The 27,611-nt window shown below is 42.5% G+C and overlaps 1 protein-coding gene across 1 annotated transcript in view; it reads right to left on the minus strand.

The window, feature by feature from the left end:
• Positions 1 to 2,290: 2,290 nt before the first annotated feature.
• FUNDC2 (FUN14 domain containing 2) overlaps positions 2,291 to 27,611 on the minus strand; it is a 28,777-nt gene continuing 3,456 nt past the window's right edge. Inside the window, exons 2-5 of the mRNA XM_061408910.1 lie at positions 27,139 to 27,289; positions 15,667 to 15,742; positions 10,809 to 10,940; positions 2,291 to 8,240 (exon numbers count right to left, since the gene is read on the minus strand). Of these exons, the coding sequence (XP_061264894.1) occupies positions 8,163 to 8,240; positions 10,809 to 10,940; positions 15,667 to 15,742; positions 27,139 to 27,289 (437 nt within the window). The 3' untranslated portion in view covers positions 2,291 to 8,162. The remainder of the gene's footprint in view (positions 8,241 to 10,808; positions 10,941 to 15,666; positions 15,743 to 27,138; positions 27,290 to 27,611) is intronic.

Raw genomic sequence — 27,611 nt, forward strand, 5'->3', positions numbered from 1 at the left:
GGTGGTGAGTTCTGTTGTTTGAGATTTTTCTTGTTTTTAAAGAAGACCTGTACTACTATGAACTTCCCTGTAAGAATGCTTTTGCTATATCCCATAGATTTTGTATGGCTATGTTTTCATGGTTATTTGCCTCGAGGAATTTTTAATTTCTTCTTTGATTTCATTGTTGATCCATTGGTTTTTTAGTATCATGTTGTTTAGCCTCCATGTAGTCATTTTTTACTCATTTCCTTTTCTGTGGTTGATTTCTAGTTTCATGCCATTGTCGTTAGAAAAGATAATTTCTATCTCTTAAATTTATTGAGGCTTGTTTTGTGCCCTAGTTTTTGGTCAGTCCTAGAGAATGTTCCATGTGCACTTGAGAAGAATGTGTATTCTGGGTTTTTTTGGATGTAATGTCCTGAAAATATAAATTGAGTGTGACTGTTCTGTTGTTATCATTTAGGAATCTCTGTTGCCTTATTGATTTTCTGTCTCAAAGATGTGCCCATTGATGTGAGTGGGGTGTTAAAGTCTCCTACTATCATAGCAATGAGAAGCCTGTGCACCATAATGAAGAGCAGCCCCTGCTCACAGCAATTAGAGAAAGCCCATGTGCAGTAATGAAGACTCAGCACAACTAAAAATAAATACATAAATTATTTTAAAACTCCTATATATACCCAATATCAGTCAGTTTAGTCACTTTGACTAGACTGACCTTTGTTGGCAAAGTAATGTATCTGCTTTTTAATATGTTATTTAGGTTGGTCATAGCTTTTCTTTTCCTAAAGGAAATCATTCCTAAATATTCATTGCAAAGACTGATGCTGAAACTGAAGTTCCAACACTTTGACCACCTGATGCAAAGAACTGACTCATTGGAAAAGACCCTGATGCTGGAAAACATTGAAGGCAGGAGAAGGGGACGACAGAGGATGAGATGGTTGGATGGCATCACCAACTCAATGGACATAAGGATGAGCAAGCTCCGGGAGCTGGTGATGGACAGGGAAGCCTGGCATGCTGCAGTCCATGGGTTGACAAAGTCAGACACAACTGAGCGACTAAACTGACTGATATTGGGTATATATAAGAGCTTGTAAATAATTTATGTATTTATTATTAGTTGTGCTGAATCTTCATTACTGCACATGGACTTTTTCTAGTTGCTGAGAGCAGGGGCTACTTTTCATTGTGGTACACGGGATTCTCATTGCTGTGGCTTCTCTTGCTGAAGAGCACTGGCTCTAGTCACATGGGTTTCAGCAGTTGTAGTATGCAGGCTCCATAGTTGCAGCTCTTGGGCTCCAGAGTGCAGGCTCAGTAGTTAAGGACCATGGGCTTTGTTGCTCTGCAGCATGTCGAATATTCCTGGACCAGGCATCAAACCTGTGTCCCCTACATTGGCAGGTAGATTCCTATCCTGGACCACCAGGGAAGTCCATGTGTTTTTTAACACTGTGTAATGAAGCCTCCTTAAAAACTCAAAAGGATGGGGTTCAGAGAGCTTCCTTGTTGAACCAGAATGCATCCACATGCCAGGAGGGAACACACTGCAGTTCTGTGGGGACAGAAGCTCTTGTGTGTCAGAGCTGGCTCGGACCTCACCCTGGTACCTCTTCACCTGGCTGCTTGTCCATCTATATCCTTTATAATAAACTGGTAAGCACTGAAGTGAAATGTCCCCCAAGCTCTGTGAGCTGCTCTATAAATTTGTTGAACCCAAGGAGGTATTGTTGGGAACCTCAGATGTGCAGCTAGTTGATCAGAAGCAGAGGGTGACAACCAGGGTTTGGAATAGGCATCTGAACAAGTGGGTGCAGTTTTGTGGGATTGAGCCTGTCACCTGTGTGACTCCATGGCCAATAATTGAGCCATGTATCCTTCCAGATGCCAATCAGAACACCTCTTTCCACTTCTGTGTTCCCCCATTGTAAGTGCCTAGTCAGAAGAAGCCACTTCAAATTTGTTCAGTGACTCTTATGAGAGAACTGGAGGGAACAGTTCATTGGAAACCAGGCAGACAGAACTAGAAGTCTTAAGTGGTTTACCTACACTGTATGGCCTTATAATCAAAACATATTCCAGTGGATACTGATGGTTTTAACATAAGGCTATTGAAGGAAGCCTGTTGACAATTAACTTCATGCAGTGGTTGAGGGGGGAGCAGTATTGAACAGGCCATTTGCTTTCCTCAGGTCCTAGAAACATCATCCCTCTACCATCCCCCCCGCAAAAGGAAAACAATGACTTTTTAAGCAAAAGCTTAGTCCATTCAGGCTGCTGTAACAAAAGACCATAGACTGGGTGGCTTAAACAACATACATTTATTTCTCAAAGTTCTGGAGGCAGAAAATACAAGATAAAGGTGCTGAGATTCAGTGTCTGGTGATGGCCCTCTGCCTGATTCATAGACGGCAGCCTTCTCACCATATCCTCATGTGAAGGGACAAGGGAACTCTCTGGAGTCTATTTTATACGATCACTAATTCCACTCATGAGGGCCTTGCACTCATGACTTAATTACCTCCAAAGGCCCCACCTCCAAATGCCATCACCTTGGGTATTAAGGGGTTAGGATTTCAAGCCAGAACAGGGATGATCCTTCCTCCCCTCTTTTAGTACACTAGAGTCTACACTGCTGTGAACAAACTCAGATAGTCCCTGATATTCAAATATCACTATTGTTTGAGACCAAGTGTTCTTTAAATCAGCTTTTCTAAGAATTGCTGTAATGGAGAAAAAAACGATTGCCTGGTAAGCTAAATTCAGGGAATACCAGGTTCCACAAAAATCAACAGGTTTCTTTCCTGCAAGGCTAAAGCTTTTCATAAGTTCATGTGAAGTATGATTCCCTGGAAAGGACTATTATATGTAATACTTGCCAACTCTACCAGCAAACCCCATTTTGCAGATAGCATCTCTCAAAGGAGGGGAACATACTCCTTTGGAGAAATGCTGCCTTAAGAGACCAGGAAAACAGGGCTACATTCTCATAAAATCATTTCAATGTCTTCTGTTAATAGTAAAACAATTTAATGAAACATTTTACAACTACATTTCAGTTCAGTTCAGTCGCTCAGTCATGTCCGACTCTTTGCGACCCCAGGAATCGCAGCATACCAGGCCTCCCTGTCCATCACCAACTCCTGAAGTTTACGCAAACTCATGTCCATCGAGTCAGTGATGCCATCCAGCCATCTTATCCTCTGTCGTCCCCTTCTCTTCCTGCCCTCAATCTTTCCCAGCATCAGTGTCTTTTCAAATGAGTCAGCTCTTCATTCACATCAGGTGGCCAAAGTATTGGAGTTTCAGCTTCAAAATCAGTCCTACCAATGAACATCCAGGATTGATCTCATTTAGGATGGACTGGTTGGATCTCCTTGCAGTCCAAGGGACTCTCAAGAGTTTTCTCCTATACCACAGTTCAAAAGCATCAATTCTTCAGTACTCAGCTTTCTTTATAGTCCAACTCTCACATCCATACATGACCACTGGAAAAACCACAGCCTTGACTAGACAGACCTTTGTTGGCAAAGTAATGTCTCTGCTTTTTAATATGCTGTCTAGGTTGGTCATAACTTTCCTTCCAAGGAGTAAGCATCTTTTAATTTAATGGCTGCAATCACCATCTGCAGTGATTTTGGAGCCCAGAAAAATAAAGTCAGCCACTGTTTCCCCATCTATTTCCCATGAAGTGATGGGACTAGATCCCATGATCTTAGTTTTCTGAATGTTAAGCTTTAAGCCAACTTTTTCACTCTCCTCTTTCAATCAAGAGGCTCTTTAGTTCTTCTTCACTTTCTGCCATAAGGGTGGTGTCATTTGCATATCTGAGGTTATTGATATTTCTCCCGGCAATCTTGATTCTAGCTTGTGCTTCCTCCAGCCCAGTGTTTCTCATGATGTACTCTGCATATAAGTTAAATAAGCAGGGTGACAATATCCAGCCTTGATGTACTCCTTTTCCTATTTGGAACCAGTCTGTTCCATGTCCAGTTCTAACTGTTGCTTCCTGACCTGCATACATGTTTCTCAAGAGGCAGGTTAGGTGGTCTAGTATTCCCATCTCTTTCAGAATTTTCCACAGTTTATTGTGATCCACAGTCAAAGGCTTTGGCATAGTCAATAAAGCATAAATAGATGTTTTTCCAGAACTCTCTTGCTTTTTTGATGATCCAGCGGATGTTGGCAATTTGATCTCTGGTTCCTTTGCCTTTTCTAAAACCAGCTTGAACATCTGGAAGTTCACAATTCATGTATTGCTGAAGCCTGGCTTGGAGAATTTTGAGCATTACTTTACTACCATGTGAGATGAGTGTGAGATGAATGCAATTGTGCAGTAGTTTGAGCATTCTTTGGCATTGCCTTTCTTTGGGATTAGAATGAGAACTGACCTTTTCCAGTCCTGTGGCTACTGCTGAGATTTCCAAATTTGCTAGCATACTGAGTGCAGCACTTTCACAGTAAGATGCTTAAGAAGTATCAAACATCACAGACATACGCCACACTGTATGATTTGGTTTTCTGCCCATGTCTCCAAGAGATCACACTACTATTGCATACGTGATCAAGCAAGCCCCAGACTTGGAACCATGACAAAGAAATGAAGCTGGTAACTTGGTGGAGACCTCCCCAGAAAGGGGAGGACTCGAATTTTGTCTGCAGGGTCCACAACTGGCTTTAAGAAAGTTTCCCTCAGAGAAGAAACTGAGATCATCATGGAATACCAATGATACTCAGATCTTGCCAATCTATCCCTAAGACAATTTTTAAAATCCAATGCATGGCATTTCCCAAACTACAAAAATGTAGATGTTCAAAGTAAGAGCCCAGTCTTAAAACCAGGAAAATGATGGAGGGGACACTTTGACAATAGTTAAGCGTTTTCAAAACCATGTAAGCTAGAATTATGGAAGTCATTCATCATGTCCTGGGTCCTGGCAGGTCCATTAGGCGGGGCTCTTACCCAGGTGACAGGCCACACGTGAGAGTGAATACCCCACCCCGTCCTATTGATGAATGTCCCTGAGGCCAAGTGTCGGGATGTGGGAGCAGACACGTGACCCAGACAGGCGGTGGGAGGGGCCTTATCTGCATGTTATAATAATCACAGTGATATGCATCACAGTCAGGTTGCTCCAATTTCAGCCATGCCGGCCATGAGGATACAGAGCCTTAGCAAGACTGAAGACACAGGAGTCTTATCTGTCAGCCCTGAGCAGACAGTAGCCAGAAAGTGAACCCTGGACCCCTCTTCCCCTCCTCTGTGAACAGCTCATCTGAGCTGGTCCCAGGGTACCCCGAGAGTGGCAGGGAACAGCAGGTGCACAAGGGGGCTCAGGGGTGAGGAGTGAAAAGGGAGAAAAGCCACCAGCTGTCAGAGGTGGCACAGGCCAGGACAGAGGGAGGGAAGCTCTGAGCAATGGGGAGCAGACGCCCAAACCCGGTCAAAGGGACGACTGGAAAGGCTTCAAGAGAAGCTGCAGTCTCTTCAGCCCCCATCACTAAAAAGGAGGCCCAGCACAGTACTGGATTCTGGGCCCTGGAGGAAAACACATGCCTCCTTAAACAGGCCTTGCCAGTCACGGGCAAACACAGAATCAATGGGTGCAGCTGCCTAGTCCTGGCATGTTTCGCAGGAAGGGGCAGCAAGCTGCTCTGGGGGAAAACCGCCCTCACTTCACCGTCTGAAACCAAGCTGCTGGCAACAAGGCCTCCATTTAGTTCAACTCAGTTCAGTCGCTCAGTCGTGTCTGACTCTTTGAGACTCCATGGACCGCAGCACACCAGGCCTCCCTGTCCATCACCAACTCCCAGAGCTTGCTCAAGCTCATGTCCATCAAGTCAGTGATGCCATTCCACCATCTTATCCTCTGTCGTCCCCTTCTCCTCCCACCTTCCATGTTTCTCAGCATCAGGGTCTTTGCCAATTAGTCAGCTCTTCGCATCAGGTGGCCAAAGTACTGGAGTTTCACCTTCAGACTCAGTCCTTCCAATAAGTATTCAGGACTGATGTCCTTTAGGATGGACTGGTTGGATCTCCTTACAGTCCAATGGACTCTCAAGAGTCTTCTCCAACACCACAGTTCAAAAGCATCCATTTAGAGGCACCCCTAAAGGCCTGGGGGGACTCCACTAAGTCCCACCAGCACTGTGCACCAGAGCCCTGCCACTCTCCAACATCAGCACCCACTTGGCATGGCTACCAGTGGTAGCCCCACACAGTAGGCAGAAGGCCAGGCCATTCTCACTGTACTATGATGAAAGCAACCTATAATACTGACCTCAACCGTACCAGGGACGACAGGGAAACCAGAGACAGGCCACCCACCCCAACCTGCAACCCGGAGGGGCACAGGACACTTCAGTTAGCTTTTGCAGCCCCAGTATTCCATTGGCGTGGGTGGGGTCACATGAGTCTAATAGTGGATCTATGTATTTATGATTTTTAAGAGTTCTTACCGTTTAAGACACATACCAAAATATAATAAAGGGACACATCTGGTATTTGTTTCAAAGCCACTGATAAAACAAACTATATTTTGATGATCATTATAGGTGGGTGGTGGGCCCATGGGGGTCACTGTACTTTCATATATATTTGAACATCTGTATGTTTACATATGTCTGAGCATAAGAAAAAGTGAAAAAATTTTGAGTTTATACAAAAATATAGGACAATGTAGCTCATACCATTATGATTTGTATATAATCCACATGTTACAAGCAAAACTACTTAATGTTGCCTTAAAATATTACAATAAGGAGAAAAATGCAAACGGATGAATTCTAAAAAATTCCACACATCCGCTAGTAGCTACAATTTCCAAATTCAAGTTAAAAGGCAAACATTTTAAAAGGAAGGCATTGAAAACATACATTTTGCAAGGGATCACCTGCAAGTTTAAGAATTAATTCTGAGTTTTCAGCATTCTCAGAATTCATCAAGTCTCAAAAATCCTGCTGATCACTCCATTTTCCACATACTTTTCTATGACCTCATTACTCATATATTCAACAGACTGAGTATCTACTAAGTGCTTGACTCCATGTATACAATGATGAAGACACAGCCTTGCCTTTCTGCACTGGATATTCCAGACATGGTAAAAGGTCATTACAGAAAAATGTCTTGTTTCTAAGGATGGGTGTGTGTATAAACTTGAATTCTAAAGATAAATTCAAAGAGTTGGGGTCATCATGAGACAGTAGATACCTTTGATGCTACTGTTCTAAACTTTTAATGCTTGGAAATGCCACCATTTTATTTTTTTTGGAAATGCCACCATTTTAAAACTCTGGATAAAGAAACAGAATTGACACAGAGGAGCTACAGGCTACCCCTGACGTTTTGACCGGACAAAGAAAAGTTCACATTTCAAAGCTTCAAACAGCTTCAAACCCTTTCTATTAAATAAAAACCCAAGAGCTTCTTCCCTCTTACACCTAAAGTCACTTATTTTACCATCAATAAACCCTTTGGAAACAGCCATGAGATGCATTACCCTGTGTGGTGGAAAACATTCCTAGATAATATCTGAATGCCTTTAAATGATTCACTAAGTCTGACCATCCTAAATGTTATCGACTGCTTGGTTTCCCCAAAGGCCTTCCCACCAAACACAGCTTCAGCTCATCGTATGTCACTTTAGGACAAGTTCATTCCATATTCGGATTTTTCAACTGTCACGCACTAAGAGTAGTTCTCTTTCTGTAATCTCAAATCTACTAAAAGAGAAAGTAGACACCACAATTGCAAAATCTTTCATGCTTAAAGGCCAGTGTATTCAGTTCCTTTCCATGCAAAACTTAACGAGGTATGTTATACGCTTGCAATGTCTTTTCCAAATCAAGTGTGGGGCAACCTTTGAAGATCCACTCGGCGTGTCATCTTGTCCTATGTTCTGGTAAGTATCTTATGCGAGAAAGGAATATACTTGCTGACCTACAGATTAGTCCCGGGGGAGTGTGCTAGATAAGCGCTAACATCTATGGTCTCTTCCATTGCCGTCAAGCTCACAGTGGGGCCGTTCCCAACTTGAACCACCAGATGCCTACAAAGCCACTCAGATACGCCATGGCAGGGAGGAGGAAGAGGAGGAGTTTGCTGTCCTAGGGTGGTGGGGAGAGGCTGCTGGTTGGCAAAGCTAGGACTAATGGTGGTGAAGTCATCCCCTCTAGGACGCCATGCCCAGCAGAAAGCCTCCGAAAAAGCCACCAGTCACTAGAACGTTCTTCTTCACAAACGACACCACCTAGGAACAGAAGACAGCACAGTGGATTACTCAGCTGAGGACACTGTTATTGGGGAGGATGGGGATCTGAAGGCGAGCTGACAGGTCTTAGGCTAAGCTGCTGGCAGAGGTTTCTCCTTCCAACCTGTCCACGCGATCCTCCCACCCACAATCTGCCAGGTCTAGCCAGACACCCTCCTCTGAAATCGGATTTCTTCTCTGATTCCCGCAGCTTCCTGCCTCCAGTGAAAGGTCCCGCCTGTTTGAGAGTCGGAGCCCTACGGCTCCCGCATGTGTCCACGATCAACCTCCATCTCAGACCGCACTTGGCTGAGCAGGGCAGACGGACACCCTCTTCTCTCACATGCAAACACCATCTTAGAAAAGTGTTCACCAGGAACACACCCTGCAGCCTAGCTTACTAATTTCCTGAACCTAAGTGCCCTCCCCCTGGCCCCCTTATTAGAGGCACTGTCTCTTGCCACCTGCCCTGGGGCGGGGAACAGGGATGAAAACAATCATACCATTTTCTGAAATACCTGCTTGCATTCATGCTCTTTACTAATGAGCCTCAACTTGGTACACCTTGGCTCTGAATCCCACCATCTGACTGCAACTATTCACAATGAAATCCCTGATGGCCTCCTGGTTGCTACACACTGACCCCAAATATGACAATAGGCTCGCTGCAAGAACAGCCACCCTCCCTCAGAAGAGGAAAGCAAAAACTTGGAGAATGAATGAACCGATTCCAAACCTTCTGGTTAGTTTACAAGTGTTCACTGTTAAGTCACCAGGAAGTTCTAATCAAACATGAACAATATTATTTTTTATTGTATACATTTCTGTATCATTAAAGAAGCTTTTGAAACCATGCATTGTTTTTGTACATGTCCGAATAAAAAATAATTTAGAGGTGAAAAAAGTGCAACTTTCGTAACCTTGAGCTTGAGGGGGATGGAAGGGAGAAGGACTATCTAGGTATGTGAGCCCCCGACAAAGGCCACCTGCCACTCTGGGCAATGGATAACTTAATTGTTTTGGTTTGCTTTTTCATTTTACTGAAGTATAGGTTTTCTACAATGTTGGGCAAAGTTAGACACAGCAAAGTTACTCAGTTGTGCACATATATTCTTTTTTAAAATATTCTTTTCCATTACGGTTTATCCCAGAAGACTGGATGCAGTTCCCTGTACTATACAATAGGCCCGGGCTGGTACCCATTCAAAAATACCCATACAGTTTTTAATAATCTGTAGCTGCTAATCCCACACTCCCCTTCCCTCCCCGACCAGTCTGTTCTCTCTGGGGGTCTGTCTCTATTTCATAGAGATATTCCTTTGTGTCATATTTCAGATTCCACTGATAAGTGCTTTCATAGGGGATTTTTCTCTTTCTGACTTACTTCCCTCAGTATGATCATCTCCAGGTCCATCCGTGTAGCTGCAAATGGCCAAATGTCATTATCTTTTATATCTGAGTAGCATGGCAGCAATGGACAGCTTTGGCCAAGCACTTACCACCACACAGAGCTGTCTGTTCAGTATTTTCATATTCTGCTAAGTCATCTATGCCTCGTCTAACTGCTTTCCAACTTGAAAACATTTGCTGACATGTTCCTGGTCTCTTGGGTCCTTGCAGAATTAATCAGGCACCTTCTTAACACCTTGATCCTGGTCTACTTCCTCCAGTTAAGTGCCTTTACTTATTTGTGGTATTTGAGAATTTTCTAAAGATCATAAAGACCTAACAAAATATAGTATATCTTTCAAAAGAGACAGTCTTCTCCTGTCCCTCCAGTATCAGCCAATATAATCTGACCTGATTTTGTACGCTAGATCAGGGATTAGCAAACTACAGCCCAAGGGCCAAATTTTATTTTAAATAAAATTTCGGTGCAACACAGCCACACCCACCTGCCTACCCATAGTCTCTGGCTATTTTCACGCTACACCCTGTAATTCAATAGTTGTGACAGAGACCACACAGTGTACAGAGCTGACAATATGTATCATCTGACCCTTTACAAAAAAAGCTTACCAACCCCTGGGCTACATATTCTGGATACTTCAGAGATGGGTATGTACCCAAAAGTATGACTCAAAATGATCAGGAAGGTCAAGTTGCTCAATTATGTCCGACTTTTTGTGACCCCATGGACTGTAGCCTACCAGGCTCCTGTCCATGGAATTTTCCAGGCAAAAGTACTGAAGTGGGTTGCCACTTCCTTCTCCAGGGGATCTTCCCAACCCAGGGATCAAACATGGGTCTCCTGCATTGCAGGCAGATGCTTTACCATCTGAACCACCAGGGAAGCCCATCAAAATGATCAGAGTAGCTGTAAAACATACATCCTCATCCTCCTCACTTCCTGACAAGAACTAGTTCAAGGGATGATCAACCCACGTGTGTGCCTGCATCCCCAGTAAAAGTCACCAAACCTTCTACTGATCCTTGTAGGTTTACCCTTTGAAAATGCCTCTGAGGTAAAGATATTCCATCCCAGGCTGACATACGGGTATGTCTTCTCCATTTTTGTACAAAGTTGTGTACACCCTTAGGCTTCACAGAAACAAAATGAAGTCTCACCTCCTCTGCTTTGCTCTTGACCTCTGTAGGTATCTGGTTGCTCTTGCGGATCTTCAGCTGTTCCTTGGCCTTCTTCATGTCCTTCTCTACACGCTGCCAGTCCACTTTGATGTAGCCAGTATGGTTTGCAAGCTTTAGTGTCAAAAATGACCGCAAGAGAGGAGAAACACAGTCTGGTTATTTCTCTTGTTCAGGATAAATTACTAAAATCCTTTATCAAAAACCCTTCTGAATTTCTATTTTTTGGAGACATATGCCATCCAAGTTTTGGTACAACTATGATATTAGCGCCAGAGCTCCTCATCATCTGTCCAATGTGCAAGGCCCAATCCCTGGCACAGGAAATCGACAAACAAGCCTTCAATGACTACTGGCAATTATTTCACCTTAACTCTTACCCACCTTGATAAAGTTTTAAGTTAGCTTAAAAAATACAATGGTAAATGAAAATCAGAACTGTAAGTAGAGAGGTAAGGTAAAGAAACCTTAAAGCCAACATAAGCCAGACTTTCTTGACCACGTGAACAGAGCAAGGCTGTCAGGTAGTAATCACTTCTAGTCAGAAATCTTCTAGAACCTGGCCCCAAAGAGACTCCTCATGAGTGATTTCTTTCAAGCGGCACAGAGAGAAGCCATCCAAATATACCTACAGGATATGACTACTTCCCTTACTCAAGACAGGCACACACACAGACTTAGTGAGAAGCATTTCATCACAAATGTGAGAACAGGATAAGACTGATTCAGGCATGACTTTTCCTGATGGACTAGTGTTACCCAGGGAACAAAGAGACAGCCAACCCTCCAAACATAACACTTCTCTCCTTCCAATTTTGGATATGATTTTACCTCTCTGGATAGCTCAAAATATCTGAAACTGAAATTCTTCTCCACTGTCTAGTCTTCTCCTGCATTGCTGCTCACCCTCAAGTCCTCTAGTTAATGGCACCACCAACTAATCCATCACCCAAACCAGGCTGGACAAAGTATTTGCACTACACATGAATAAAAAAAATCATTAATACTGATAAAAAGTAAGATTCTTTTAGATCAGTAAAGGAAGAAACCCACTTGAAAAACAGATAAAAGGCAACTCACACAAGACAGTGGCCAACATAAAGGAGAAGTTCAACTTCGTAAGTAATCAAGGAAATTAACATTATCGTTAACAAGGTACCATAACTCTTTATCAGATTGTAGATAAAACTACTGAAAATACAGTGCTACGAAGGAGATAGGGCAATGGACACTCCTACCACACTCTTCCTGAGAGGGTTAATCAGCAGCTTTGTAAGAGAGTAGTTTGGCTATATCCAGAGGTAAGAGGCATCCAAGTGAGAAAGGAAAAAAAAAAAAACTGTCACTATTTGTTGACATGTTTTTCTATATAATTTCAAAGAATCCAACAAAACCCCAAAATTCCTACACCCCCAAAAGTTAATGTAGCCAGGATCTACACTACTAAGATGAATACACAAAATCAACTGTATTAGCAATGTTAATATTAACAATCTGAACTGGAAATGGGAAATAAAAGTTAAGATTTTACGAGAGTTGCAAAATGACTGAATACTACGTGCAAATCCGGAGAAGGCAATGGCACCCCACTCCAGTACTCTTGCCTGGACAATCCCATGGAAGGAGGAGCCTGATAGGCTGCAGTCCATGGAGTCGCTAGGAGTCAGACATGACTGAGCGACTTCACTTTCACTTTTCACTTTCATGCATTGGAGAAGAAAATGGCAACCCACTCCAGTGTTCTTGCCTGGAGAATCCCAGGGACGGGGAGCCTGGTGGGCTGCTGTCTATGGGGTCGCACAGAGTCGGACACGACTGAAGCGACTTAGCAGCAGCAGCAGGTGCAAATCTACACAAAAATCATACAGGATATCTCTATGCTGAAAACGACAAAATGTTGAAGAAAGAACTCAAAGACGACCAAGATAAATGGAGGGGCAGGCCATGTACACAGAATGGAAGACTCAAAATAGAAGTGATCAGGCCAGTGAAAGAAAGTCAAAGTCGCTCAGTCATGTCCTACTTTTATGACCTCATAAAGTCCATGGAATTCTCCAGGCCAGAATACTGGAGTGGGTGTCATTCCCTTCTCCAGGGGATCTTCCCGACCCAGGGATCAAACCCAGGTCTCCCGCATTGCAGGTGGATTCTCTGCCAACTGAGCTACCAGGGAAGCCCCAGATTAGGCCAGAGTTACTGCAAACCCAACCCCAGCAAGCTGTTTTAGAGCTTTTTCTAAACAAGCTGCTTCTCAATCTGTATGAGAAGACAAAGAAATTAGAACAGCCAAATCACACTACCTGATTTCACAGCAATCAAGACAGTGGGATATTGGAGAAGATACACAGAAGAGATGGACACAGAGAGTAATAGGCCAGAATAATAACAGAAACAGAAAACACAATCAAAAAACAGGCAAAAGACCTGAATAGATACTTCACCAAAAATGAGCTCTGGACAGCAGATAAACACCTAAGATGATGTTGTATCACATCAGGAGTTGTATCACTGAGTCCAATCGAGAGAGCTTTAGGACTAAGGGTGAGTGGCTGAGGAAAGGCATAAGAGCAAGGCAAGCTCTTATAAGGAATAAAACTGAGCCACAGATGGACAAGATTTATATGGAAAAAATAAAATTCTAGGCAAAGACGCTACAGAAGACCAAAAGAAATGGAGAGACAGTAGGTGTTCACAGCTAGATGATGCAGTCTCATAAAGGATTTTAATTCTCCCCCAATTTATCTATATGGTTCCCATGCAATTCCAATCAAAAAGGAAACAAAATCTCTGAAAGGAATTCACAAGCCTGTGACATTTAATTCTTTTAATATATTTTTTAAATTTTTTATTTACTTTACAATATTGTATTGGTTTTACCATATGAATCTGCCACAGGTGTACATGTGTTCCCCATCCTGAACCCCCTCCCACCTTCCTCCCCATCCCATCCCTCTGGGTCATCTCAGTGCACCAGCCCCAAGCATCCTTTATCATGCATCAGACCTAGACTGGTGATTCGTTTCACATATGATATTATACATGTTTCAATGCCTTTCTCCCAAATCATCCCACCCTCTCCCTCTCCCACAGAGTCCAAAAGACTGTTCTATACATCTGTGTCTCTTTTGCTGTCTCGCATACAGGGTTATCATTTCCATCTTTCTAAATTCCATATATATGCATTAGTATACTGTATTGGTGTTTTTCTTTCTGGCTTACTTCACTCGGTATAATAGGCTCCAGTTTCACCCACCTCATTAGAACTGATTCAAATGTATTCTTTTTAATGGCTGAGTAATACTCCACTGAGTGTATGTACCACAGCTTTCTTTATCCATTCGTCTGCTGATGGACATCTAGGTTGCTTCCATATCCTGGCTATTATAAACAGTGCTGCAATGAACACTGGGGTACACGAGAACTGCCATATGACCCAGCAATCCCACTTCTGGGCATACACACCAAGGAAACTGTCCTAACATTTAAATGGGAGAAGTGAAGGTACAGAGGCCGCCACAATGACCCTGAAGAATACGTGCAGGAACCTGTCTTGCCAACTATCAAGGACTAGCAAAGCAGACAGAGTCCAATCCACCCATAGATGAATCTGCACGTATGATAGAGGCAGTGGTACAAATAAAGGAAGACATTCGCTAAAGGCAGCTAGGATAGTCATCCAGAGACAAGAGAGAAAACTGGATCCTTATGTCAAATGACAAGCCCTGTTCTCCCAACACTGTGACTACCCTGGTGACAGACCCCTGTGTCCCACCTGCCACACAGTCCATGATCACCCAGGAAGATAATGACAAGCCCCTGCTCACTCCTTCCTGTTTCCTTCTGGGTTGTCATCAGCCTTCCTTCCTCTCACACCTTTCGACACCAGGACAATGACAGCTGAATCCCTGGTGCACCCCAACCCATCGGGAAAAGTCACTCAAATTGTGAATCTCACGTGGGACTACCCTGCTAAAATGGGACCCCAGCACAAGTCTACGAACTATGGCTCCTACAGAGCAGGCATTCGCCAGCTCAGCTGCACCTCAGAAGCTGGAAAATATTCCAACAGACCAGTATGTTGGTGCTGGGCTGAGTCGCTCAGTCCCATCCGACTCTTTGCAACCCCATGGACTGTGGCCCACCAGGCTCCTCTGTCCACGGGGATTCTCCAGGCCAGAACACTGGAGTGGGTTGCCCTGCCCTACTCCAGGAGATCTTCCCGACCCAGGAACTGAACCCAGGTCTGCCGCACTGCAGGCAGATTCTTTACCAGCTGAGCCACCAAGGAAGCCCACAAGCTCTGAAATCAGATGGAGGTGGGCAGGCCAGACCCCAAGCCTCGGTGTTGTGTCAAACGCCCAGGTGATTCCAATGTGGAGTCAGGTTTGCAAACCAAGTAAACAGGGGTGGCCTCAGGGAACCAGCAGGCAGTTATTCAAATACAAACTCCAGGCCAAGGCACAGCACAGACCATCTGACCGTAGGGTCATTTAGCCCTCATGTCTCACCAGCTTAGTGTCTAAGAATAAGTCAGATCATAGGGCGCTTGCATCACACTGGGGATTTTTGAAACCACACCTGCTTCATCTTTCAAGCAGTCTTAAAAACCCTGGAAGGGAGAGATGATAAGGAATACATACTCATGTTCCCATGTTATAAATGACAAAAGAATCCATCTCATGATACTTGATGAAGTTTGATTCAAAAAGTCATCAGCCTTTCAAAAAGTACATGAAACCATTCAGTGTCACAGAGCCAGGGCTAGATTACACCTCCCCCGGCTACATTCCAAATGGGCAAGGGGAACAGCCAAGCATCCAGGAACATTTCCCGTACAGACCTGAAGCAGAAAAAATCCACCTCCCACAGCCGTTGCAGCCAGTTTTCCAACCTTCTGGAATATGAAACCCGTGCACCTACAAAAAGCAACGGGACCAGCTGTCAGAGAAGCACACATGTGGACTTCTGACAACATTTACGTCTTACCTTGGGACGATCCAGCCAACTTCCTGCTGCATAGGACATACAGCCAGTCCCCTCCAGAGGGAGGAAACGGTAGAGACTCAGAAAGACTCAGATTGAGATATTGGCTCTACCTACTTAATTCTGTGGTCTTGAGAAAATACCTTTCTATTTTAATTGGAGGCTAATTACTTTACAATATTGTAGTGTTTTTTGCCATACATTTACATGAATCAGCCATGGGTGTACATCTGTTGCCCATTCTGAACCTCCCTCCCACCTCCCTCCCCATCCCATCCCTCTGGGTCATCCCAGTGCACCAGCCCTGAGCACCCTGTCTCATGCATCAAACCTGGACTGGCGATCTATTTCACGTATGATAATATACATGTTTCAATGCTATTCTCTCAAATCATCCCACCCTCGCCTTCTCCCACAGAGTCCAAAAGACTGTTCTTTACATCTGTCTCTTTCACTGTCTCGCATATAGAGTCATCCTTACCATCTTTCTAAATTCTATATATATGCGTTAATATACTGTACTGGTGTTTTTCTTTCTGACTTACTTCACTCTGTATAATAGGCTCCACTTTCATCCACCTCATTAGAACTGACTCAAATGTATTCTTTTTAATGGCTGAGGTGCAGTAGGGCCGAGAGGAGCTACTCCACGTTCAAGGTAAAGAGGGGCAGCCGTGAGGAGATACCACTCGTCCAAGGTAAGGAGATACCCCACGTCCAAGCTAAGAGAAACCCAAGTAAGACAGTAGGTGTTGTGAGAGGCCATCAGAGGGCAGACACACTGAAACCATAATCACAGAAAACTAGCCAGTCTGATCACATGGACCACAGCCTTGTCTAACTCAATGAAACTAAGCCATGCTATGTGAGGCCACCCAAGACGGATGGGTCATGGTGGAAAGGTCTGACAGAATGTGGTCCACTGGAGAAGGGAATGGCAAACCACTTCAGTATTCTTGCCTTGAGAACCCCATGAACAGTATGAAAAGGCAAAATGATAGGATACTGAAAGAGGAACTCCCCAGGTCGGTAGGTGCCCAATATGCTACTGGAGATCAGTGGAGAAATAACTCCAGAAAGAATGAAGGGATGGAGCCAAAGCAAAAACAATACCCAGTTGTGGATGTGACTGGTGATAGAAGCAAGGTCCGATGCTATAAAGAGCAATATTGTATAGGAACCTGGAATGTTAGGTCCATGAATCAAGGCAAATTGGAAGCGGTCAAACAGGAGATGGGAAGAGTGAATGTTGACATTCTAGGAATCAGTGAACTAAAATGGACTGGAATGGGTGAATTAAACTCAGATGACCATTATACCTACTACTATATCTACTACTGTGGGCAAGAATCCCTTAGGAGAAATGGAGTAGCCATCATGGTCAACAAGAGAGTCTGAAATGCAGTACTTGGATGCAATCTCAAAAATGACAGAATGATCTCTGTTCATTTCCAAGACAAACCATTCAATATCACAGTAATCCAAGCCTATGCCCCAACCAGTAACACTGAAGAAGCTGAAGTTGAACGGTTCTATAAAGACCTACAAGACCTTTTAGAACTAACACCCAAAAAAGATGTGCTCTTCATTATAGGGGACTGGAATGCAAAAGTAGGAAGTCAAGAAACACCTGGAGTAACAGGAAAATTTGGCCTTGGAATATGGAATGAAGCAGGGCAAAGACTAATAGAGTTTTGCCAAGAAAATGCACTGGTCATAGCAAATACCCTCTTCCAACAACACAAGAGAAGACTCTACACATGGACATCACCAGATGGTCAACACAGAAATCAGATTGATTATATTCTTTGCAGCCAAAGATGGATAAGCTCTACACAGTCAGCAAAAACAAGACCGGGAGCTGACTGTGGCTCAGATCATGAGCTCCTTATTGCCAAACTCAGACTTAAATTGAAGAAAGTAGGAAAAACCACTATACCATTAAGGTATGACCTAAATCAAATGCCTTATGATTATACAGTGGAAGTGAGAAATAGATTTAAGGGACTAGATCTGATAGACAGAGTGCCTGATGAACTATGGACGGAGGTTCGTGACATTGTACAGGAGACAGGGATCAAGACCATCCCCAGGAAAAAGAAATGCCAAAAAGCAAAATGGCTGTCTGGGGAGGCCTTCCAAATAGCTGTGAAAAGAAGAGAAGTGAAAAGCAAAGGAGAAAAGGAAAGATATAAGCATCTGAATGAAGAGTTCCAAGGAATAGCAAGGAGAGATAAGAAAGCCTTCCTCAGGGATCAACGCAAAGAAATAGAGGAAAACAACAGAATGGGAAAGACTAGAGATCTCTTCAAGAAATTTAGAGATACCAAGGGAACATTTCATCAAAGATGGGCTCGATAAAGGACAGAAATGGTATGGACCTAATAGAAGCAGAAGATATTAAGAAGAGGTGGCAAGAATACACAGAAGAACTGTACAAAACAGATCTTCACGACCCAGATAAACACGATGATGTAATCACTCACATAGAGCCAGACATCCTGGAATGTGAAGTCAAGTGGACCTTAGAAAGCATCACTAAGAACAAAGCTAGTGGAGGTGATGGAATTTCAGTTGGGCTATTTCAAATTCTAAAAGATGATGCTGTGAAAGTCCTGCATTCAATATGTCAGCAAATTTGGAAAACTCAGCAGTGGCCACAGGACTAGAAAAGGTCAGTTTTCATTCTAATCCCAGAGAAAGGCAATGCCAAAGAATGCTGAAACTACTGCACAATTGAACTCATCTCACACGCTAGTAAAGTAATGCTTAAAATTCTCCAAGCCAGGCTTCAGCAATACGTGAACCATGAATTTCCACATGTTCAAGCTGGTTTTAGAAAAGGCAGAGGAACCAGAGATCAAATTGCCAACATCTGCTGGATCATCGAAAAAGCAAGAGAGTTCCAGAAAAACATCTATTTCTTCTTTATTGACTACACCAAAGCCTTTGACTGTGTGGATCACAATAAACTGTGGAAAATTCTGAAAGAGATGGGAATGCCAGACCACCTGACCTGCGTCTTGAGAAATCTGTATGCAGGTCAGAAAGCAACAGTTAGAACTGGACATGGAACAACAGACTGGTTCCAAATAGAAAAAGGAGTACGTCAAGCCTGTATATTGTCACCCTGCTTATTTAACTTATATGCAGAGTACATCATGAGAAACGCTGGGCTGGATGAAGCACAAGCTAGAATCAAGATTGCCAGGAGAAATATCAATAACCTCAGATATGCAGATGACACCACCCTTATGGCAGAAAGTGAAGAGGAACTAAAAAGCCTCTTGATGAAAGTGAAAGAGGAGAGTGAAAAAGTTGGCTTAAAGCTCAACATTCAAAAACGAAGATCATGGCATCTGGTCCTATCACTTCATGGGAAATAGATGGGGAAACAGTGGAAACAGTGTTAGGCTTTATTTTGGGGGGCTCCAAAATCACTGCAGATGGTGACTACAGCCATGAAATTAAGACGCTTACTCCTTGGAAGGAAAGTTATGACCAATCTAGATAGCATATTCAAAAGCAGAGACATTACTTTGCCAACAAAGGTCCGTCTAGTCAAGGCTATGGTTTTTCCTGTGGTCAAGTATGGATGTGAGAGTTAGACTGTGAAGAAAGCTGAGCGCCAAAGAATTGATGTTTTTGAACTGGGGTGTTGGAGAAGACTCTTGAGAGTCCCTTTGACTGCAAAGAAACCCAACCAATCACTTCTAAAGGAGTTCAGTCCTGGGTATTCATTGGAAGGACTGATGCTGAAGCTGAAACTCCAATACTTTGGCCACTTCATGTGAAGAGTTGACTCATTGGAAAAGACCCTGATGCTGGGAGGGATTGGCAGCAAGAGGGGAAAGGGACAACAGAGGATGAGATGGCTGGATTGCATCACCAAATCAACGGGCAGGAGTTTGAATAAATTCCGGGAGTTGGTGATGGACAGGAAGGCCTGGCGTGCTGGGATTCATGGAGTTGCAAAGAGTCGGACACGACTGAGCGACTGAATTGAACTGAATATTCCATTGTGTATATGTACCACAGCTTTCTTATCCATTCGTCTGTTGATGGACATCTAGGTTGCTTCTATGTCCTGGCTATTATCCCTGCATTTCTCAGAGAACTCTGGCAACATGGTGGAGAATGGATCAGAAAAACGGAGGAGACATGCTGGGGGTCTGCACTAAGGCCATGTGATGGAGGGAAGAAAAACATAACTGTGTTCAAGCCTAGAGGACTCGCATCGGAAACGGGACAGGATTCTTCCCCGAATGATGATGCAGACCGCAGTGGCGTGTATTTATTTCTGCATTTGGCCTTCGCTGCAACATGTGAGTCATGGCATGTGAACTCAGTTGCTCCACATGGGATGTACTCGCCTGACCAGGGATCACAAAGTCTGAGCCACTGGCCCACCAAGGGAGGCCCTTTTCATCTTTAAAATTAGCTCTAGAGAATAAAGTATAGGGCACATGTGGAATTTGGTACAGCAGTCTGTCAATGTGCCCCAGAGCCAGAATCAATTATATGAGGAATAAAAAAGATATCCAGCACCCAGTAAGGTAAAATGCACAATACTGCTATCTTAATTAAATTACCAGGCGTGCAGAGTAGGAAAAAAAGCCCATAATGAAGGAAAAAATAAATCAGCTGAAAGCAACCTAGAAGTGGCACCAAAGATACAACACGGACAAAAACAGCAGTTACTCTGACTGTATTTCATGTGTTCAAGAAGCTAGAGCAAAGGCTGTATATAATAGGTAGAGACAAGGAACATATTTTGCCAAGATGAAAATCAAACTTCTAGAGGTGAAAACTATAGTGTCTGAGATGAACACTATGCTTGATCAAATTGCTGTTTAGATCAACGTAGAAAAAAGATCAGTAAACATGACACAGCAATAAACACAATCAAAATGAAACAGAAAAATACATGAACATGCCCGTAATACTGAATTACAGTTATACATTGGGGAAAGCTGGAGGATGGGCTCTCTCTGGGTTATTTTTAACAAGCACCCGTGAAGCTATGCTGCTGCTGCTGCTAAGTCGCTTCAGTCGTGTCCGACTCTGTGCGACCCCATAGACGGCAGCCCATCAGGCTTCCCCGTCCCTGGGATTCTCCAGACAAGAACACTGGAGCGGGTTGCCATTTCCTTCTCCAATGCATGAAAGTGAAAAGTGAAAGCGAAGTCGCTCAGTTGTGTCCGACTCTTAGCGACTCCATGGACTGCAGCCTACCAGGCTCCTCCATCCATGGGATTTTCCAGGCAAGAGTACTGGAGTGGGGTGCCATTGCCTTCTCTGCCGTGAAGCTATAGTTATCTCAAAATAAAAACTTTTTAAAAACCTAAGTGTCAGGGAATCACAGGAAAATTTCAAGCAGTGTAATATCTGTCTTATTGGGAATTGTTGAAGGATAGAAAAATATTTGAATAAATAATGAGGAAAATAGTCTGAATACAGTAAAAATATCTTGCGAAAAACAAAGATGAAGACCTTTCTTAGATACACAAAATCTGAAAAAGAAATCATCACTAGCAGACCCAAAGAACAAAGAATACTAAAAAGAAATCTTTCAGGCAGAGGAAAATGATACCAGCTAGAAATGCAGATACACACAAAAGCATGATGAGTAAAAGAAACTGTGAAAGTAAATTGAAAGGTTTCATTTTCATTATTTAAAAATATGTGGTGGTTTAGCCGCAAGTCGTGTCCAACTCCTGCAACCTCAGAGACCCTGCCAGGCTCCTGTTTAAAATATAAGAATTAAATATTCAATGAAAAATAATAAGAATGTATTATGGATTAATAACACATACATGTTAAATGTATGACAATGAAAATCAAGGGTAAAGGAGTTAAATGGAAGTATACTGTTATAAGAGCACCAGTCTATGTGAACTGGTATTTATCTTGATGACAGACTCTGATAAATAAAAGATACATCCTATAAACCCTAATGCAACCACGAAAATCACACAATGAAGAGACATAGCTAATAAACCAAGAAAGGACATAAACAGAATTACGGGCTTCCCTGGTGGCTCATCTGATAATGAATCTGCCTGCGATGTGGGACACCTGGGTTCGATCCCTGGGTTGGGAAGATCCCCTAGAGAAGAGAAAGGCTACGCACTCCAGTATTCTGGCCTGGAGAATTCCAGGGACTATAAGTCCCTGGGGTCACAAAGAGTCGGATGCAACTGAGCCACTTTCAGTTTAACTTTTCATGTGACTCAGCAGCAGCAGAACAACTAAGCACAAAGAAAACTGGACTTCATCAAAACTAAAAATTCTGTCCATTAAAGGACATTATGGCACTTCCTTGGAGGTCCCGTTGTGAATGTCCAATGCAGGCAACACGGGTTCAATCCCTGATCCAGGAAGATTCCAGATGCCACAAGGCAACCAAGCCTCTATGCCCAGAGCCTGGGAACTGCAACTAGAGAAAGCCCACACACAGCAACAGAGATCCAGTACAGCCAATTCAATAAATCAAATTTTCTAGAAAGGACTTTATCCAGAAACTAGAAAGACAACTTAATAGAATAAAATGTTTTCATTCAGATCTGCTGCTGCTGCTAAGTCGCTTCAGTTGTGTCTGACTCTGTCCGACCCCATAGACGACAGCCCACCAGGCTCCCCCGTCCCTGGGATTCTCCAGGCAAGAACACTGGAGTGGGTTGCCATTTCCTTCTTCAATGCGTGAAAGTGAAGTCGCTCAGTCACGTCCAACCCTTAACGACCCCATGGACTGCAGCCCTGGCAAGAGTCAAATATCCCAAGCAAAGAATTCTTACAACTGAAGAACAGAAAGACAAAACAACTCCATTTTTTCAGATCAGAGGCAGAGATGGCCAACACACACATCAAAGATGCTCAACATCAGTAGTCACCATGTCAGACCCAGATCACGCCCACTAAGATGGCTATAATAATTTTTTACTTGACAAAATAGTGTTGGTGAGATGTAGCTGTAACAAGGAAAGCAGTCCCAATGCACACTGCAACATGAATGAACATCAAAAACATGCTCTCAGGGAAAGCCAGACACAGAAGGTCACAGAGTGTATGATTTGATTTATTTTGAACCTAGAAAGAGGCCATGGTTACACAAAGCTGTAAATGGACTAAATGTCACTGAACTGTACACTCTAAAAGGTCAGTTTTCTTTTGGGTGAATTTCACCTTAATTAAAAAAAAAATATATATATATATATATGCATATACACAGTAGTGAAGTGAAAGTGAAAGTGAAGCCGCTTAGTCGTGTCCGACTCTTAGCGACCCCATGGACTGCAGCCTACCAGGCTCCTCCGTCCATGGGATTTTCCAGGCAAGAGTACTGGAGTGGGGTGTCATTGCCTTCTCCAGTATACACAGTATCCCTATGTTTATTACACACACATACCTGATCCAAAAGAAAAGAATACCATGATAATAAATTTAAACCTGATAATAAGGAAAATAAACTTACATGTAAACAGCCTGTGTGTTAGTCACTTCCCATGGACTGTAGCTCACCGGGCTCCTCTGTCCATGGGATTCTTCAGGCAAGTATACTGGAGTGGGTTGCCATTTCCTTCTCCAGAAACCATCTAAGCACTCTAAAATGAACAGATTGTCAAAGTGGAATGAAAAAAGGAAGACCCACCTACATGCTGTCTACAAGAAACCTGTTTTAAACATACAGACTCCACTTTCCTGAACCCTGCCCCATGTGGCTCTTCCCTTGGTTGATTTTAATCTCTATCCATTTGTGGTAAAAAATCATAACCATGAATATACCAGCTCTCAGTGAGTTCTGTGGATCCTCCAAGGCAATTGTCACACATGAGAGTAGTCTTGGGGACCCCCAACTCTTCAAACTAGTGACTCTGTCAAGGCTGCAGTGTGCTCGATCAATATACAATTGCATTTCTATAATGTAAGTGATGAACAGTGATTCACAGCAACATATACAAAAGTTAATCAAATCAGATCACGGAACTAAATGAAAAATCTAAACCTATATATCATATAGAAGAAAATACAGAAGAAACTTTTGGTGACCCTGGATTAGGTAAATATTCTCAGACATGACACCAAAAGCCACAGCTATAAAATAAAGAGTTGATAAGTGGTATTTCAAGATTAAGACCTTCTGTTTTTTGAAAGACACTGTCAAAATAATAAAAAGCTACAAAATAGAAGAATATATTTGCAAATCATGTATTTGCATATACATGTATCCAGAATATAAAGAAATCTCACCACCCAGTAGTGAGAAAAAACAAACTCCCCAATAAAAATATGTAGAAAATATCTAAACATACCTCACCAAAAATAGATGGATAGTAAAAAACAAGCCCATGAAAAAAATTTTCAGTATCATTATTCACCAGAAAAATGTAAATTAAAACTACAGTGAGATATCACTTCACAGCCACTAGGATGGTTGTAGTCAATAACACATTATGCCAGAAATAGACTGAAAGACATAGAGAACAAACCAGTGTTTACCAGTGGCAGAAGAAAGTGGGAAGGGGCAAGATGGGGCTAGGGGATTAGAACTACCATGTATCAACTAGATAAGCAACCAGGATATATTGTACAGCACAGGGAAAACAGAGCCATTATCTTGTCAGAATTCTTACATTATCTTGTAAGAATGGCATTTAACCAGCAGAAATACTCAATCACTACACTGTGTATATGAAAGTAACACAATATTGTAAGTCAACTACACTTAACAAAAAAGATATTATGCCAAGTGTTAGGATGTAGAGAAACTGGAACTCTAATACACTGCTGGGGGAGACGTAAGATGGTACTTTAGAAAACTGCTTGACAGAGTCTTAAAAAGTTAAGACATTCACCTACTATGACTCAACCATACTTTTTCGAGGTATTTACCCACAAGAAATGGAAGCATATAATCATATAAAGATGGGTACACAAACGTGAACAGCAGTTTTAGCACCAAAATGCAAACAAACCAGTATCATCAAGGGGACTGGACGAACTATTTTATCCATACAGTGGACTAATACTCAGCAATAAAAGGGAATAAACTCAAAATGGATTAAAGATCTAAACGTAAGACCAGAAACTATAAACCTCTTAGAGGAGAACATAGGCAAAACACTCTCCGACATAAACCACAGCAGGATCCTCTATGACCCACCTCCCAGAATATTGGAAATAAAAGCAAAAATAAACAAATGGGACCTAATTAAAATTAAAAGCTTCTGCACAACAAAAAAAACTACAAGCAAGGTGAAAAAGCCTTCAGAATGGGAGAAAATAATAGCAAATGAAGCAACTGACAAACAACTAATCTCAAAAATATACAAGCAACTCCTGCAGCTCAATTCCAGAAAAATAAATGACCCAATCAAAAAATGGGCCAAAGAACTAAACAGACATTTCTCCAAAGAAGACATACAGATGGCTAACAAACACATGAAAAGATGCTCAACATCACTCATTATCAGAGAAACGCAAATCAAAACCACTATGAGGTACCATTTCATGCCATTCAGAATGGCTGTGATCCAAAAGTCTACAAGCAATAAATGCTGGAGAGGATGTGGAGAAAAGGGGACCCTCTTACACTGTTGGTGGGAATGCAAACTAGTACAGTCACTATGGAGAACAGCGTGGAGATTCCTTAAAAAACTGGAAATAGAACTGCCTTATGACGCAGCAATCCCACTGCTGGGCATACACACCGAGGAAACCAGAATTGAAAGAGAAACATGTACCCCAATGTTCATCGCAGCACTGTTTATAATAGCCAGGACACGGAAGCAACCTAGATGTCCATCAGGAGATGAATGGATAAAGAAAGCTGTGGTACATACACTCAGTGGAGTATTACTCAGCCATTAAAAAGAATATATTTGAATCAGTTCTAATGAGGTGGATGAAACTGGAGCCTATTATACAGAGTGAAGTAAGCCAGAAAGAAAAACATCAATACTGTATACTAATGCATACATATGGAATTTAGAAAGATGGTAACGATAACCCTGTATGCGAGACAGCAAAAGAGACACAGATGTATAGAACCGTCTTTTGGACTCTGTGGGCAGGGGGATGATTTGGGAGAATGGCATTGAAACATGTATAATACCATATAAGAAATGAATCGCCAGTCCAGGTTTGATGCAGGATACAGGATGCTTGGGGCTGGTGCACTGGGATGACCCAGAGGGATGGTATGGGGAGGGAGGTGGGAGGGGGTTCAAGATTGGGAACACGTGTACACCCGTGGTGGATTCATGTTGATGTATGGCAAAACCAATACAATATTGTAAAGTAATTAGCCTCCAATTAAAATAAAATATATATATATATTTTTTAAAAGAAAATAAAAATATATATACAATAAAAAAACAAATATAAAAAAAATAATAAAAGGGAATGAACTCATGATACACATAACAGCACAGCTGAACCTCAAAATTAGTATGCTCAGTGAAGGAGGCCAGATTTTAAAAAAAAAGAATACACACTGCATAATTCCATTCACATATGATTCTAGAAGATGCCAAGTGATCTATAGTGATTCAAAGCACTAACTATGTTGTTCTGGACAAGTACACCTTTTCAGGTCTTGTGAAATGAAAGTCACTCAGTTGTGTCCATCTCTTTGCTACCCCATGAACTATACAGTCCATGGAATTCTCCAGGCCAGAATACTGGAGTAGGTAGCCTTTCCCTTCTCCAGGGGATCTTCCCAACCCAGGTCTCCCACATTGCAGGCAGATTCTTTCCCAGTTGAGCCACCAGGGAAGCCCAAGCACACTGGAGTGGGTAGCTTATCCCTTCTCCAGGGGATCTTCCCGACCCAGGAATCGAACTGGGGTCTCCTGCATTGCAGGCGGATTCTTTACCAACTGAGCTTTCAGGGAGGCCCGCTTTCTAAGCCTTAGTTTCTATGAAATGACGACAGATCATAGCAATACCCATTTCAGAGTTGTTGTGAGCAGGAAATGCGGGATCTATATCCTTAAAATTGCACCTGGCAAGTAGTGAATACCATGTGTAACCATTAAATAGCACTTGACCATTATGTGTAGATGTATATGACACGTGAGGTGATCAATTTCACAAAAGTCAATGTGTTTTCATTGGTTACAGGAGATGGTTTCTATGACCAAAACATTGATCAATTTCACAAAAGTCAATGTGTTTGCATTGGTTAAAGGAGATGGTTTCTATGACCAAAACACTGATCAATTTCACAAAAGTTAAAGTATTTTCATTGGTTACAGGAGATGGTTTATATGACCAAAACACTGCATTGTGCCAAAAACAGACACTGGACATCATTTCCATCACTTACCATCCAGTGACACCTCCAATTAACAGCTGGGTTGCCACACTATACTTTTCGGCTGAAGGCCCAGATTCCTGCCCAAAGAGCGTGCGCCACCATGGCTGCTTTTTAGCAAGTTCTGCAAGGTCCAGTGACTCAAACTTTCCCTCAAAGTTTCCTACAAGAATTAAGATACTGGTTAAGAAAACAGTTACTGTCACAATAAATCACTAACATTCCTACCCTAGATTAAGAGACATTTAAGGAAACAGAGACAGTTGTAATAAGAACCTCCAAATATTTATCTGTTTTAAATAGCAAATTCACTCGGAAATTCTGACCAGCAACTTTTGAAAATCAGACAAAAATCAACAAATATCTTAGAGGGGGAAAAAATCTCCACAATTTAGAATGAGTACTCCAGTTTCTCCTCTCAAGCTGAAAAACCCCCAAAGGACCCAGGAAAAACTGGTAGGAGAATTCTTACAAAATTACAGTAA

The sequence above is a fragment of the Bos javanicus genome, chromosome X, assembly GCF_032452875.1.
Source record: "Bos javanicus breed banteng chromosome X, ARS-OSU_banteng_1.0, whole genome shotgun sequence".
Classification (NCBI taxonomy): Eukaryota; Metazoa; Chordata; class Mammalia; order Artiodactyla; family Bovidae; genus Bos; species Bos javanicus.